The 16602-nt window shown below is 37.5% G+C and overlaps 1 protein-coding gene across 4 annotated transcripts in view; it reads right to left on the minus strand.

The window, feature by feature from the left end:
• Positions 1-3869: 3869 nt before the first annotated feature.
• The window catches only part of SNX16 (sorting nexin 16), a 28946-nt gene continuing 16213 nt past the window's right edge, over positions 3870-16602 (minus strand). For 2 of the 4 annotated variants that reach the window (XM_086609431.1, XM_086609432.1), the window contains exons 5-8: positions 12706-12775; positions 8219-8355; positions 5900-6016; positions 3870-5612 (exon numbers count right to left, since the gene is read on the minus strand). In XM_086609431.1, coding sequence (XP_086465557.1) covers positions 5504-5612; positions 5900-6016; positions 8219-8355; positions 12706-12775 — 433 coding nt within the window. In that variant the 3' untranslated portion in view covers positions 3870-5503. Of the gene's footprint in view, positions 5613-5899; positions 6017-8218; positions 8356-12705; positions 12776-16602 lie in introns of those variants that run through there. The other 2 variants (XM_086609433.1, XM_086609434.1) reach the window with 2 other exon arrangements.

Below are 16602 nucleotides of genomic sequence, written 5' to 3' on the forward strand. Positions count from 1 at the left end.
AGATTGTGTTGAAAATCGTGAAAACACAGGTTAGATTACTACTCCTGAAGGCTTAACAAAGGGTTGTGCAGAACCTGCTAAGACTTAGGCAGTGGTGGGAGTTGAGCCCAGAATCCCATTTATTAGGCCAGTGCTTTAAGCAGACGAGCCACAACACCCACTGGCAGGAAGACCCATGCTGATGGTTTCTGCATTGTGAGGGGTGATCTCTTCTCTGATGATGCATGTTGCTGTCTTCTGGAGCTGAAGGATTCAGCTCTGGCTAGCAGTGACAGCACTTTTGAGGACTCAAATTATTACTCAAGTTTACCGCTTCCACTTCCAAGTCTCCTCTTTCTCCAGAGCCATGCTACCCTGCCTGCGGTTTGGGATCTTTACAAGCAATACCAGAACTCCAGCCTGGGCTGGTCCTCTGTCATATCCTTGATGAGACCGAAGAGGCACAAGTCACACAAACAGCGCCAGGTGGAGGGAAACCATCTGGGTTACACCCGAGACAAAGGAGTTGCAGACTACTTTGCTGCCTGTCAGTTGGAGGTTAAAGGCATAACAAGAGAAAGAGAAGTTTCGCCAGTTCAGCTAGAACATCATTAGCTTTCCTGAACTGTCATTTTAGCGTCAGGTGCTGTTCTGTTGCAGAAAGACTTCATGCTAAAAATTTTCAGTGTCTGTTAAGTAAGAACGGCTTATATATCAGGCTTTCTGATTTATCCAGCTACACAGAATTACGTTTGAGAACTTGGTAACTTTGGCCATTTGTACAGCTCCTTCAGCCTTCCTGTTACTTCTAAATGACAGTGAAAACCATCTGTCTTCCAGAAACAACCTGTCTGTGCACATCCTGTGCTCCGGGCAGCCTAAACGTAACTCAGACTGACCCTTGTTAGAGAGGATCCTACAATACTAGTATCGCTTTATTTTGATGACGCTAGATAAAAGTGCAGCTTGGGGCTTTAAAATATGCCCACCAGAAGAAAAAAGATGCTTTGTATGTGATGTATGGGGTTATGCTTAGACACATCGCACAACAGCCTTTTCCTTGCTCTGGAACAACCTTCAGAATCGTTCTGAATTCATCAGCCCAAGCAGAAATGTGGAGAGAAACATTTCCTATTACAGTGTAACACTCAAGTTATCCAACTGGAGAACAATCTATAAAAGAACAGCAGGATAGATACAGCCAACGATCACTATTACTCTAAGTGGGGATGACATAAGTTTGCAATTTGTATCTATTACAAGACAAGAACACGTTAACCTCTTACTGTTTAGAATAAAACACTGCATTTTCCCACCTTTCCACTCTTCCAAACCTGTACAGCTGCATCAGATAACAAAACATAAGTCAAATGTTGGAAGAAGACTGAAAACATTTAATGAAAGCCCTAGCTCAGTTAGTTTTCCTTGCAATGCACAACCCGAGAAGGACCAGATACAGAAGGCTGCCCTGTTAAACAAGACTAGGATAAAGGTTAGCACAACAAGGGACTCTCCCAGTGCTACGGGAGAAGAAACCTTAGGAAGAGGTGCCTGGATGGGTTAAGATAACACAGAACCTAAAGCACTCACAAGACAGAAACTAACAGTGGAGAACTGCTTCTGCTTCACAAACAACTGAAACAATTTTCACTTTCAAAAAGGAAAGATCCTCAAATGTAAACTACGGACAAGGCAATCCCCTCTTTCTCCTGTGCCTTTTCCACTCTCTCATGTTTTCTTTCAGCTAGGAAGTTAAGATCCTGTGCATTAAAATGTGATGAAGATTACAAATAAAAATGTAATACAAAAAACTCCACTGGTCAGTACATTGGCTGCTCATCTGGAACACAAACCATTTAAAGGAGACGTTTGTTTGGAGACACTGTGCATTATCAGTATGCCCAGTTCAAACAAAGAAACATGGACAGGAGGATACAATTCAGTTACCCTAGCATCCCTTAAACCATGCCCTGTATTTTATGGAAACACACAGATCTAATTTTGAACATTGGACCTGCCTAGGAAATCTGGATGTTCTGATCTCTGGGACAAAGATTTAACTGAAATATAGAAAGGAATGACAGGAAGAAAGACCACTAGACCTGTTACTCCATAAAAAGAGCGTTGCCCACAGGATTCTTCACTTTTTTGGCGATTGATGACCTTGGACTATTTACTTGTGTTATTTGACATTTCTTAAAAAATACTGATTGCAGCAGCAGCAACTTCAGAGCACAACTGTTCAGAACTCCTCCCCCCGTGTGTATTACAGCCCTGCTGCACCACAGGAGAAAGCCTCCCACAAACAAAACCATGTGAAACTTCCTATAGAAAGTTGCATTTGTTATCAGTTCCACGAGAAACGCATATTTCTGGCAGGATAATTGCTTCATAACTACATTTCAACAAAGGGACAGAAACTGCGGAGAGAAGAATCAAACTACTTAGTGGTCTGATGAGATGCATGAAGTAAAAACAATATGGGACAGACGTGCCACCTGGAACAGGAGCTTTCCATGTCCCTTTCTCTGCAACTATGACCCCAGAGGTGAGGACAGCAGCCTACACACTGCGTAGGCTACTCCTACAACTGTCAGGAGAATTCCTGAATTTGCTGCCTTCCTTGAGGTGGTTCAATGGGACCATTATACTCACAGGAACTAACGGTCATCACAGCAGGAAAGGTATGAAGTGGGAGTTTTGTAGGGACTCATTCATGATTCGATACTAGTCAGCGTTTTAATTGATTGAGGAGTGTACACAAAGCAAAAGCAGAGAGGAGGCATGGGCAGACTGCAAGTGCTTTAGAGGATAAAAAGTCCTGCAGGATTATTAATTTTAAGATGTAGTATAAAAAAAACCCACAACCAAACCCAAACCCCAGTAAGATTAAGCTGGGTACAATGTACTAAAATCTAAAACTAAAGGAAAAAACCCCAATCCATTGTAAATCAGTAACTGAACTATTAAGACAATTACTTTTGGAATGATTTAACTACAACAGAGAAGAACAAAATATTACTGGTTGCAATTCTTGCAATTAGTTCACTCGGATACAATTCCAGTTCAAATACTCCTCTGCTTATTGTGAAGAGCACAGAATTCCAGTGTCGAATTCTTGTGAATGACATAATTGAAAGTTGGCTGCTTCTGTACTAAAATTGCAACAGTGAGTGAAATGAGAAGGAAATGGGTGGAAAACAGTGCCAGAACAGAAGTAAACACACCATGGAGAAAAAAAAAAAAAAAAAAAAAATCACTAAGGGAGAGACTTGGAAGCCACCTCCATTGGGATGTTCAAGTCCATTGTAGGTTATACACCTCAAATTTTGCATGTCTCTTAGGGGGGTAACCATTCATTAACCAATACCATATGCCAACTGACACCGCATGGCTGCTCAGCAAATTCACATTTTTCAGTTCAGTTTAATTAAAAATCCACATCTGCCTAAAGGAAAATGTTTATTCATGTGATACTAAATATTTCAGGTCAGCAAAATATCTTCTAAACATTCAGGACAGAGCACAAAAAAATTTCCATTCCTTTGCCCTCTCATGACTAAATTGTAAATAATGCTTTTTAGTGACTAGATTTGCAGATTTACCTGAAGTACTTGAGAAATTCCTAGCCTGTATGACCCAAGCACCTTTTCAAGATTTTTAAAACATTTATAGCTGTAAAGCTAACGCTATTTTAATATACACAGTTCATTCTTCTTTTCGAATATGTAGGTGACATCTGACAAAAAGATTACATGAATTTTCAATAAGGTGTCAAAACTTTATTGAGTTCATTCAACATCTATGAGGATTCATGTAAAATATATAAAAAAAGATTAATTCCTTTTTTTATTTTAATCTTCAACACAAGTACAGTAAGTTTTCTGGTGTCTTGTTACAGCATTCTAATTCTCTTTCATGCAGACAATTTTTGGTACAAAGACAAACAGAACTCAGCCCAAAAGTTGAGTAACTGTAGGAAATTACTGAGGTAAGAAATGTCTTTTTCTAACAGAATTTTTATCCTTCTACTAGACAAGGCATCAAATGTGTTTTTTTTTTTTTTCTACAATGGAGAAGAGAAGACAGGTGTTTTGTCCATAGTTTTATTTCACCAGGAAGGTTTATACAGTTCTGCACAACAGTCATTGTATGCACAGCCCGAAGTACAAAGCTCCCTTTGAAAACTCCAGCACAAAGACACTGCATATTGTCAACATTAAACAACGATGTGGGTGGTATAGGGCAAAAAAAAAAAAAAAAAGATTAAAACAAAACAGCATTCTTCCTATTGGAAAAGTGGAATAAAACAAGGCACTTTCAGTAAATAAGTGAGGAACAGAAACAAGCTGTATCAAAGATTCCACAGAGCTGACCCAGAGCACTGTAACAAAATTCTGCAGTAATGAACAAGTAAAATACAAAAAGGCACTACATAATCCTCTCCCTGCAACTCCCCTTTCTCAACCAATTAGCCAACTGAACTTGGCACAACAGAGTCTTAATTATAAAGTGCATCTCCTGTCTCAATACATTTTGAAAAATAGGCTATAGAACATATGTAGCAACATCCTCATGTGTACAATATATTGAAACAAAAATACATTGCAACTAGATTCGATTTAGTCACGAACTGTGCAGGAAAAAAATATGGCTTCTTTACAAGTCTTTCAATAACCTCCATATAATCTAGAATATTTTTAAACAAACATGAATGCATCAGCGAGATGGTAAGAGGTAGTGTTCCAAGTAAAAGGCAAACTCACAGATTTGATTTTTGCATGGGTATATAGCAAAAGTATCCCAGATTTTCAAAGCAGCGTTACTGAACAAAAAGTATTACAGCATGCTGTCTTGGCATGAAAATACACAGTGTTTTGGGGGTCTCATATTAGTTCCTTCAGCAAAAATGACCATTTAAAAAAAAAAAAAGTCCAACTATAATCCCATTTCGTTCCCATTTCGTAAGTACTTTTCTCTTGGTTCTGTAAGTTTTCCTATTGCATTGCATTAAAATTTCCAGAGAAATATTCTTCAACTTTTGAATTTAAAACCAACACATTCTACACTCTTATTAAATGTAAGATGAGTCCATTTTTACTTCCACAAGCATTAGTTTATGGCTATAAGAACATGAAAAGACAAAAAAGATGAACACATCAAACATTTCACATCAGTGGCAAGACATGACATGCTAGTTAGGTGTGTTCGGTGATTTAATATGAAGCTTTTTTCGCTCCGCTAGGAAAGTCAGCCAAATTGTGTATGTACATTAACTAAACTTTAGCTGATTTTAGCCCTTATTAGACTTTAACATATTAAATATAGAAAGGCTAGATAAAAACTGAAATCAAAGCAGCACTGGATATATTTCTTATGTTAATAATTCGTAAGGATTTATGTAAACATTCAATACGTGCATTCCTGCTCTTTGCTGTAAATTCTTCACAGCTACTCCATGCCCCTACCCACAGAGTATGTCCCAAACATGAACCTTTCCCAGGTGACAGCAGCTGCTACTGATCTATTCTTCTTCACCAGCAGTGTATGCTACTTCAGCGACTTCAATTTCTGGTACAGAGTTTTCAGCCAAAGAGCCACTCCAGCATGCCTCCTGGTTCTCTTTATCTGAGCTGCAACAACAGATCAATAAGCTTTGTCAAATGGAAACTAATATGATGCTCCACAGTCATTTTATGCGTGCAATCCACAAAACATTTACAAAGCTTGTTCAAATCATCACTTATTCCAGATCTAAAATTATCTACATTGAGGGCCTTTATGAAACATGGGATAGCTGCAGAGAGGTGCAATAAAATGCTGAATTCCTTATCTGTGCAGAATTTATGCAAGATCAAATATTTAAAAACATACTTTAAGAAAAATAAAAATGTATTATAAGTAAAATAATAGTATTTACCAGCTGTCCTCACCCAGGGCACCCTGGTCTGCTTCTACTGCAGACGACTCCACCTCGCCACTGCACTCACTCTCTTCTCCTGACGTTTGACGAGTCATTTTTCCTAAAGATAAATCCCTACAACAAATAAGAACAGAGTACCACCAATCCATACAGCAAACATTCATCACTGCAGCTGTTTGTTTCATTTTAAACTTGATAGGTTCCTAGAAACTGCAAATCTCCCTCCTACATGCCTCATTTCTTTTATTACTACAGAGAGGCAGGGCTTGCACCGGATAGCTATTTAAACAGCTTATTTGCTCCAGTTGCTTATTCCTCAACTAAATTCAATCCTCTGGTTGCATCACAATTTAGTAGCTTTAAAAAAATTCAAGTCCCAGAGGGGTGATTATTACTTTAGGTAAGAAATTACAAGCAAATTATCTAAGCCACACACATCTTGCCTAAATGGCAGAAGGATTATAACCAAAACATAGTCAGAAGGAAGACAGGCAGGACGATAAAACGACTTCTTCAATAGTTTCCCAAGTTTCTGATTGTAACTTTTAGTTGCATATAAAGTTGCAGAGCAATAGGTTTTCCCATTAACAAGAGACAGGTAATAATTCCTGTTAACAGCAAAATGAGTTGGCAGTCCAACTAGCCTGGCTACAAATGGGAATATGGTCATGTAGCATTACAAAAAACCCTTGTCTCCAAAGTATTGCTCTGTGTGGAAAACATACATCAATTCAGTGTTGAAAGCTGCCACTTGAATGGGAAAGAAAAGCTTGTGAACGACTGTTGAAAGGGATACTACTATATTTCATCCCCTTTTTAAGTGACTCTAACTCCTATTGTTTCTATAGTTTTGTTTTAATGCATGCATTTTAAGTAATACTTCAGCAATATTCTCCAATGTGCTTATTGGACTATGTTTGGGCCAAATCCAGCACAAGATGGAAAGGTCTACAAGTCTGATGCTTTGTTCAATTGTCCCCTCCTACCTCACATACCTTTTAGGTACCTGGACTTTAGAGCATATAGGCAGAAGACACTAAATTCTTGTTAGGCTATCACATCGACAGCCCACTTCAACAAGGCCAAAGGCAGACCCATTTCTTTTGGGTTCGATTCCCATCAGACAAGCTGAATTTCTTAAACAAGGTCACAGGTTTACTTGGTAACTTTTACAACTAAAAATCACTGGAGTAATTTTCCATCAAGACTTCAGATACTACTTTGCTGACTTTCAGTAATTTTAAAGGTGTTTGTTGTTTAAAAAAATAAATATCTATTTTCAGGGAAAGTACTAAAAAATAAAATCCCCTTTTGTTACTCATGCCTTCTTATTTTGTTTTCAGTCACACAGAATTTCCTATCATGATGGTTTAGCCAAATGTGAGTTATTTAATTTTTGTTATTTCGCTGTTTAAACCAGCAGTACGTCATAACTTTCTTGTCCAACGGGGAAAGCATCTTTCAAATGTAATGACTTGTGTTCAGGAGTAAGTGACAGACTGAATATGGTATGCAGATCAGAACTTTCAATATGCCACAACAATCCCATTTAAATCCTTTTCCAAACGTAGTTCGCTTAGACCTTACATTCAAAGATGTGATTTGTTAGTCAACCTGGATACGCTACTCAACAACCCAAGCGGTAGTAAAATAACTTCTAAAGGGATCATGGGAATTTACTCCTTTGCTAAGGAAACCCCACAATGACTCACTCAGCAGGTCTATCAGGACACTGAATAGTCCAACATCAACTCCCCTGGGGCTGCTACAAAATTTATCAGACAGGCACCATAAAGTTTTGTAACAGAACTCCACCTTTTTTTTCCCCCTTAGATTTGAAGGGACAATCTGCAGCGCTATTTAAATGCTGTCTGCAGCATCATTCCACGCAATTCAGAACAAAGTTGAAGACATTAATTCAGACATATATTTGCTTGAGCAGTATGCTCTCTCAAAGCTTTCAGTACAGGTGGAATTTTGTAACTCAAAGCAATTTTTTCCATTGCTCTCATCTCTAGCATTTCAAAAGCAGAATAGAATCTTTGCCTTATCCTCACAGGATTTAAAGGATTAGGAAACATAATCCCAGTTACTTTAGAGGGGAAAAAGATGGGACAACACTTTCTCAGTCATTTGTACTAAACAACAGCTTTTTAGCCAGCATATGAGAAAGAACCTACTGGAAAATATTGCTTTGTGTGTGGTTATGTGAGAAAAATTGTTTCCAAGAATACATTTAAAGCTGGTGCTTGTGACTAGAGAGAGAGAATGCCTTCATGGAAAGAAACTCTTAAAACCCATAAGATTTCTACATACCTAATTCTCCTTTCAATAGCATCTATATGCAGTTGCTTTTCACTTAACAATTTCTTCAGCGATTCAACTTCCCTTTGTTTTTCAAGCAGTTCTTTTTGTAGACGGTAATTTGTTTCCTCCAGAGTTTCACAGAAAGCCTAAAAGACAGATTTAAGAACATCTTCCATTTAACTTCAGTGGACTGTCTTTATTGATTTTTCTTTTAAAAATATCAACCTGTAACAGAATTGTAGCTGCTTGTCTTTGTATTGATTACCATGAAGAGCTATATAAACTTTTTTTCTTAAAAAATAATAATAAAACAATGCTACTTTGCTTGGAACGATGAATTTATTATGCTAAACTGCAATGCAAATACTTTATCGCATCATTTGTTTGTCTCACCAGAGATTTTAGAAAGAGGTTTCTTTCTTTTGACACGCAGTCTCTAATTTCGAACTTTTTTTACTATATGGAGCATCAGCTGAACTCTCCTACTCCCCTTTCCCTTCATAAAAAAATTGAATTCACATGACCTGGAAGTCGATTTCAAAGTATCTTATTATTCCCAAGATGCTAGAAATATTTTGATAAAGTCCATGTTCTTCCCTTACCCAGAATAAAGACAAAGTTGTACAGTTCTGTAACAAGTAACTGTTACATATCTGACAATCATTAAGAGTCAGAAGACCGATACAAAAACATTTCGGAAAAGCTTAAGGAAATGCTAAGAACACTAACTACTCCATCATGACAAGTATGTTGTTTTACCTACTGAGTATGGCACGTGTGCATAGCACATCCTGACGAATTTGACAGTGTGCAATGTCAAAACTTAATGTGAAGAGTCAACATATAATGCAACGTCCACTGAAGGCAGGAAGTGATGGAAGTGTTGGCACAGAGCCTGCTGATCTATTACTGGAAAGAGCAAGCCTACCAACAGCAATCTGCAATTATAACTTAATAATTTACATGTTCTTGCTAAATAAGAAACCCACGTAGGAGGCTTTCTTGGCTTAACATCACATGCAGCTAACCACTAATTCACAGAATCCACTGAGTATAAACATTTTATATGAGCTCAGTTAAGAACAACGCTGTTAAGACACTGTTTTCCTAAAGTTTTAAAACGGGCTACAAACATCAAGAAGTTACTATTCTTTGCTTTAATTGAAGCAGACTTATCAACTTTTTTAAAATGTTAAGTTTTCCTATAAGTATACAATTCAAACAAATGCAGTGTTTTTCAATCCAATAACTTCTTGCATTTTTTTTTTTTTCACTGAGTTTTAATTTATTTTATTGACGTGGATAGCAAATTTATCTTGATTGACAGGCACTGAAGCCTAATCATCAGTTAAGCCACAGCTTTATACACATCTACTAGAGCTGAGAACACGTGGCATGGAATTCATTCTTCACACAGCAATTTTGGTGATTGCTTTAGCAATCATTCCAGTTAAGCAGTCATCCTCTTTCATCCAACCAGTTAAGGAAACTCTAGTGTATTTCATAAAACTGTTAAGGGTTGCTGGTGCTCTAACTGAAAATTGACTATTATTTCCTTAAGAATATATTTAAGTTATATTGCTTCTACTTTAGATTTATGCACATGCAAATTTTCCTATTCACAGAATAACTAAAAATATTCCACAGATGTTGTGAACTGTTTCGTTGTTCTACAGGAAAACTGAACAAAGCCTTTTGGAAAAACTCATCTCTAGCTGTAATCTGTGTATCAGCTGCCCAAGGAAAGGAAGTCACTGTTCACAACTGAGTAAGAAAACATCAACATATTCTGAAGGATGGCGTAATAGCAGAAAGGCGAACTGAAGCTGAGACACCTATCAGAGAATTGTGTGACTATTTTGCCTACATTTCTGTGATTAGTTTTCTGTCAGACCTAACTGTTTTCTAATGGGGGAGGCAGCTGTACCCCTCACAAAAAGATAAATATGTTTTGGCAGGTCCTTCTTGAAATGGAAACATAGAATAGACATAAAAAAAATAGAAGATATCCGTATTTTCCATTATCAGGAAAACAGTAATAGAAGGTTTGTGGTTTTTTGCAATGCTTTGTATGACAACAGTAACAGCAGAAAGGTGGAACAAAAGAGATTTCTGAGACACCTTTAAAAATGAACTCCAGGAATAAGTATGTGAAGCACAGCACTTGTGCTGTAGTTGGGCATTGTTAAAAAAAAAGCAAGGGATGGATACAGATGCTCTCTGGTATGGAGAGGTTCAGGATACTAACAGGCAGAAGCAGGGAAAAGAAAGCAGGATTCAACTATCAATTTCTGGTGAGCAGACTTCAGCCTCTTCAGAAATCTGCTTGGCAGAAAGAATCCATGGGAAACCACCCTGGAGGAAACAGCAGCCCAGGAGAGGTAGCTGATATTCAATGATCACGGCCTCCAAGCTCAGGAAAGGTCCATCTCAACAAGAAGGAAATCAAGCAAAGGTTGCAGGAGGCCTGTATGGATAAGCAAGGAAGTCCTAACTGAACTCAGACATAAAAAGAAAGTGTACTAGCAGTGGAAACATGGAGAGGTGACCCAGGAGGTGTACAGAGCTGCTGTCTGATCTTATTGGGACAGGGTTAAGAAAGCGAAGGCCAACCTGGAGCTGAATTTGGCAAGGCACATGAAAGGAAATAAAGAAAGGATTCTACAAGTACATAATCAGCAAAAGGAAGACTAGGGAAACTATGGACCTGCTGCTGAATGGAGCAGGGGAACTTGTGACAAGTCACACTGAAAAGGTTAACGTACTCGATGACATCTCTGCCTGTCTTGACTGGCAAGACTGGCCTTAAGGAATCCCAGACCTCTGCAACCAGAGGGAAAGACAAGGAAGGGCAAGACACTTACCCTCACTGGAGAAGGACCAGGTCTAGGAGCACTTGGACCATGCGGGCCGACTGGTTACACCTAGGAGTGCTGAGGGAGCTGGCTCATCTCCAGCTTGTTGTCCATCAGGACCCCAGGGCTCATAATTCAAAGATCATAATCAAAGATAATTAAGGGACTTGAGTATCTTTCATATAAGAAGATGAGAGAGCTGGGACTTCAGTCTGGAGAAGAGAAGGCTCAGGGTCATCTTTCCAATGGATATAAATACCTGATGGGAGGCAATGAAGAAAAGGGAGCCAGACTCTTCTCAGTGGTGACCACTGACACGACAAGAGATGATGGGCACAAATTAAAACTCAGGAAATTCAATCTGAACATACAAAAACACTTCTTTACTGTGATGGTGATGAAACACTGGAGCAGGTTGTACAGAGAGGTTGTGAAGTTTCCTCTGTAGAATATTCAAAACCTGACTGGACATGGTCCTGGGCCACTTGCAGTAGCTGACCCTGCTTGAGCAGGGGAGTTAGACTAGATGATCTCAAGAAGTCCCTTCCAACCTCAACCATTCTGTAATAAGGTGGGATATTCCCTGGAGACCAGAATTTTATGACAGCTGTGTGACAACTTTACAAAAATGGCTAATAACTGAAACTACAACAGCACAGCTATTTTAACACTTTGTCTAAAATCCTATGGTTGAAGAATAACCCTGAGACTTCACAGCATGCGTGACAAAAATCTCTATGAAGAAGGCACTTAATTTTCTTAATTAATTATCTGAACAAATAATTCCTGTAATTTTTATTACTTTTCATCAACTTAAATAGCTATGATGAAAAGTGATTGTATAGAAATCAAATATGAGCTCATAACACAAAAAACATACCACATCCTTCAGATGTATATAGTAATTTAACAAGAGCCAGGGCACTTTCAGTTACACACAATACAAACTTAAAGGAAAATTTATTTGAAGGAGCATCACTTAACATTTGTAATTTCTACAGTATTAACAACCAATGGCAATTCCAAAACATACTGTTATTCTATAAAGCAAGAAAACTAAGACGACCCATTCTAGACAGACTTGATATAACCCTGTGTGCCAGTGAAACTTACTTCTAAGAACAGCCTGCAGCATACAGTATTACTTGTATGTAATGTTGAAAGGTTGCTGGTTTATAACACTACTTGACACTACTCAATTATCTGCAAGAACACTATATTTAGTCATCAGAATTAATCCTTTCACTACATTCCATAGCAAGAACATTTTACTGCAAGACCTGAAGTCTAAGGTATATGTATTCTAATGACATGTTGAATGTAAACCTACAAAACCTCTCCTTATATTTAGTAATTACCTTATATAACTAATTGCCTTAAAAAACAAATTTCATCCACCAGTCATAAAATGGAAAAAGAAAGAGGTTGTATTTTGGGACAGGGATCAAATACAGCAGTCACAGATTATTAGTGTGCACCAATAATCAGACTGTCAGTTTTAGGAGTACGTCCATTTGAAAATTTTTGTGAAAGAACAGAAATAAAAGTGTTTCACTCCATACTGTTCAGCAGATTTTACAATATTCTAACAACAACTACTGCCTTTTGTATTCTGCTTTTATCATATTACATAGCACTTACCCTGCTCTCTTCTAGACTGTCAAAAGGACCCGGAGGATCGTCCAGACAAAGAAATTCTCTCACTGCAAGGCTTCACCAAACAAAAGAGAGTGAATTACTTCACGTACAAAAAAGCAACATTACTTAAATAAGATGATACGAGGGCAGTATTTCTTTTAGACACACCAACATCTATCCTCAAATTTACTCCCGAGTATCCAAGTTAATGTTAAGAAACTATGAAGTCTCAGTTGTATGAGTTAATCAGGGACAGTATTTAAAATGTGACTTAAGAAGTTGCACAAATACACTTAAAGAGTTTTCAGAGTAAATCAATTTAGAATATGATTTTTCAAATCTTCCTAGAATTTAGGCCTACATGACAACTGACAAGCAAGTTTATTACTTCAGTATTGAAGAGCTTTGACAAATTCTCCTAGTGAAAAATAAATATTAAAAGATGAATGAAAAAGTATGCTGCTAAAATCCATACACAAATCCCTTCAAGAAATATCAGTGGAACTAAGCATGGGTACTGAAACATGTTTATATGTCTCCATTTTGCTAAGATCACAATCCATTGACATATAAAAAAAGTATAGAAAAAAAAGAGTAAGAAGTGACAAGGATAATGTGCCATGGATATGCTTCACAGCATCTCTAAACATACATTTCAAATCAATGCATTCAACTTAGAATTGTGTAAAATTCTCTAACAGTTGTCATCCCCATCCGTGCATTGCTCTGCAAAGGTCAGAAGAAGGAACTATGTGTAATCCTGTGGTTTACTATAGAGTATTTTGAGCATCTTACTCATTCTATCTCCAAGTTTAGACTACTTTTCACAGAAGTCTTCAATAACTCCAATCATGCCTCTTCACCCACCTTTCTAAGGCTTTGCTGGTCTGTTGCATTCATTCTTCTATAAACAACCTCCAATCAGAATACTGTATTCACAATTAATCAGCAAGTTGTAACTTGTTAGCAATTCTGTGCTTACATTTACTACTACAAATCTTTAAATCATCTCTTACTGCAATGAACGCACAAAAATGGAAGATGTGAATCCAAACTAATTCCTTGTCTCTTCCTCCCACCTAAGTCCTGTGGGAAGGTGAGGGCAAAGGAAGTAATTTACTGCCTTCTGCTCATTTGCTGTGTTTGCTGCAGACAAAGCACAAACACAGAAATGAAACTCTTACTCAGCTATCAATCTAAGCAAACAGCTTCAGGTTTGGCAAGCAAAACGAGGAAAGATTTCTTCAGCTAACACTAATCATTGATTATACAACGACTTTTAGTTTTAAAAAGGCTCAGAAGAATATTTATCTAAAATACACTGAACCTTTATTTTGTTACTGGATTTTTCTAAGCCTGCTTTCAAGTGTGTACTGCACATGTGAAGATATGGGTGAGATTTTTTGGCCAACGGTTGGTGAGAATTCTTGTTTTCATATCCACTTTCACTTCATCAGCCTCTATACCAACTTGAAAAAATTTCTCCTATAATCACGATCATTCCTTTCCCCGTTTGATCTGTCAGATGTGAAAAAAACATCCTTTTTCAAGCACCCTCCACTGTTCTACATTAATCAATCCAGGATCTGTGCAAGCCATAGCCTAAACCTGTACTACTAGAACAGCTTCTCCCGTGTACTCAAGTAATAAAAAATTTTCTGCTACTTAAACCAAGATTACCACTCCAATTAGCACAAAAAATGATAGATGGTAACAAGTCATTAGTTAAATTATTAGAAAACATATCCTCGAACTAAATGAAAAGTTATTCAGGCACATAAAGTACATTTTCAAGAGCAGCAGGGTTGTTATTTTCCTCTGCATATAGTTTAATCTGTTTGTCGTGACCTGTTTCCAACATGATGCTCAAGTCCATTTTTTAATGGTTGAATTGTTCTTTTCATAAAGATGCTGAATGAAGCCACATATGCCTAATGCAGAAGAATTCATTATGTGGAAACCCTTCTGCTCACCGTTTTTCTTCAATATCTTCATACTTATTCACATAGCTCAGTTCAAATATATTTTAAAAGTATTCAATGTCTACATTTTGCTAGTAATTTTATTGTGTTATCAAAGGGCAATATTAACATGCAGTGATGCTTGTGAGTGAAAAAGGAAATAACCAGAAAAATAAATGTGCAAAAATATCCAATGTAGATATACCATCTACTTACACCAGGTCAACCCCTTTTTTTTTGTTTTCCCTAGAGCTGCTGGCAGAAAACTGTCTTTTTCCTATTGTTTTCAAAACTTCTTGAAATTCAAAGCTGTAGATTCATTATTTTAGATAAGAAGGTCAAAAACCTCAAAGCCATAAGTCACTGAAAACATAGTTTCTTTAAAATATGTACCTGATGGCATAAACATTCATTTGCACCCTAGTTTTAAGAGTTTGCTTTGCCCTTCCTCTCCCCTCCATGTGTTACATCTTTCATTTAACAAATAAGATAAAGTTCTGCCTTACAAGTATCACAGAAATCTTCTACATCATGTAACAGAGATCGCTGTATGTGGCTTCTTTCTTTGCTCCTATGCTAGCCGACATCCTTCTCCAGGGAGGCAGCAATGCCAGCGTACACCAGCATCAGGAAGAGCAGCAAGGGGCAGTGTTGCACACGGGATCCCTGACAAGACTCAACACCTGACTGAGTTCCTCCCTTTCAAGCTTCTTCTCATACAGGGTGGAGGCACAGGAGAGCTGTGTCATCTATATAAAGTCAGATGACACTTCTGTTTATCAGGTTAAACTTCTTTCTCCCAGTTTGTGGGTTATATGAGACTTTCTTCAACACATTAAACTCTGTGGGTGGATTTAAATTTGATCTTTCACTGAATCCTCAATACAAGGCAAAATACGAGAAGAAATCCATAAAATGTAGACTCTACATTTAATCACTTGCATACCATCCTACATGTTATCTTTAAACTACATTGTGAATCCAGTTTTATTAAAAAATAGGTATACCAAATGAGGCCTCCTATCCCTGAAGGATGAATTTCTCACTGTCAATACGTCTCAATGATAACACAGTGCATAAAGAGAAATGAAAGAGACTTCTCTACAAAGAGAAAAGTCTTATTTTGTTTTGGTGCAACACAAGCAGTTTTTTGACTTATTTGCAAAACTATAGAAGTAAATGGTGAGCTTTTAAGGAGGAGGCAGAGTTAGATGCTCACAATTGCTCATGTAAGGTGCAAATCTCTGGTAAGTGGGTAAAAACCCCATAAAACAGACAGATCAAATCTCCCTAGTTTTAATCACTTCCTGAGGAATCCAGACCTCCTATAGATCCAAACGTTAGAACATAAGCCATACCAATAGGTTATAAAGTTTATTAAAAAACTTATTATGCATGCAGAGCCTTACACAGCAATGATCAGAGTTTTCCTCAAAACCACATTTCAGTTAGTTTGTATTTTGGTTAATGAGCAGATAGCTGATTCCACAAACACTTAAACTCCCTTTTGTATCTACTGAGCAATGCAGTCTAAGAGTTATGTTTTGGGTTTTTTTGCCTGAAGTTATGACAAACACTCTTTTGTCCAGTAAGCACCATCATCAAGATACAAACAAGCTAGCTGAAATACGAAACTAGCTGCAACAACATGGAGCATACAGCCAGATCTGTTCAAGCAGACTAAAACTCCACCCAGCTCTCCAGCAGCATAACATAACTGACACTTACAGAATAATTCCTTTTTTTTGGTACACCTCTTATTGTGTAATTTAATAATCAGGAAGTTCTTAAACTTCTTAGCCACATATTTCACACATACAATCACACTTAATAGCCACTGACAGAGAAACTCACAGGTTGATCCCAATTTCTTTATTAAACCATTTAAGCTGTCTCTGACATCAAGCTTCAGAACTCAGCTGACATATTGAGAGATGAC

Source organism: Tauraco erythrolophus, chromosome 3, assembly GCF_009769465.1.
Source record: "Tauraco erythrolophus isolate bTauEry1 chromosome 3, bTauEry1.pri, whole genome shotgun sequence".
NCBI lineage: Eukaryota > Metazoa > Chordata > Aves > Musophagiformes > Musophagidae > Tauraco > Tauraco erythrolophus.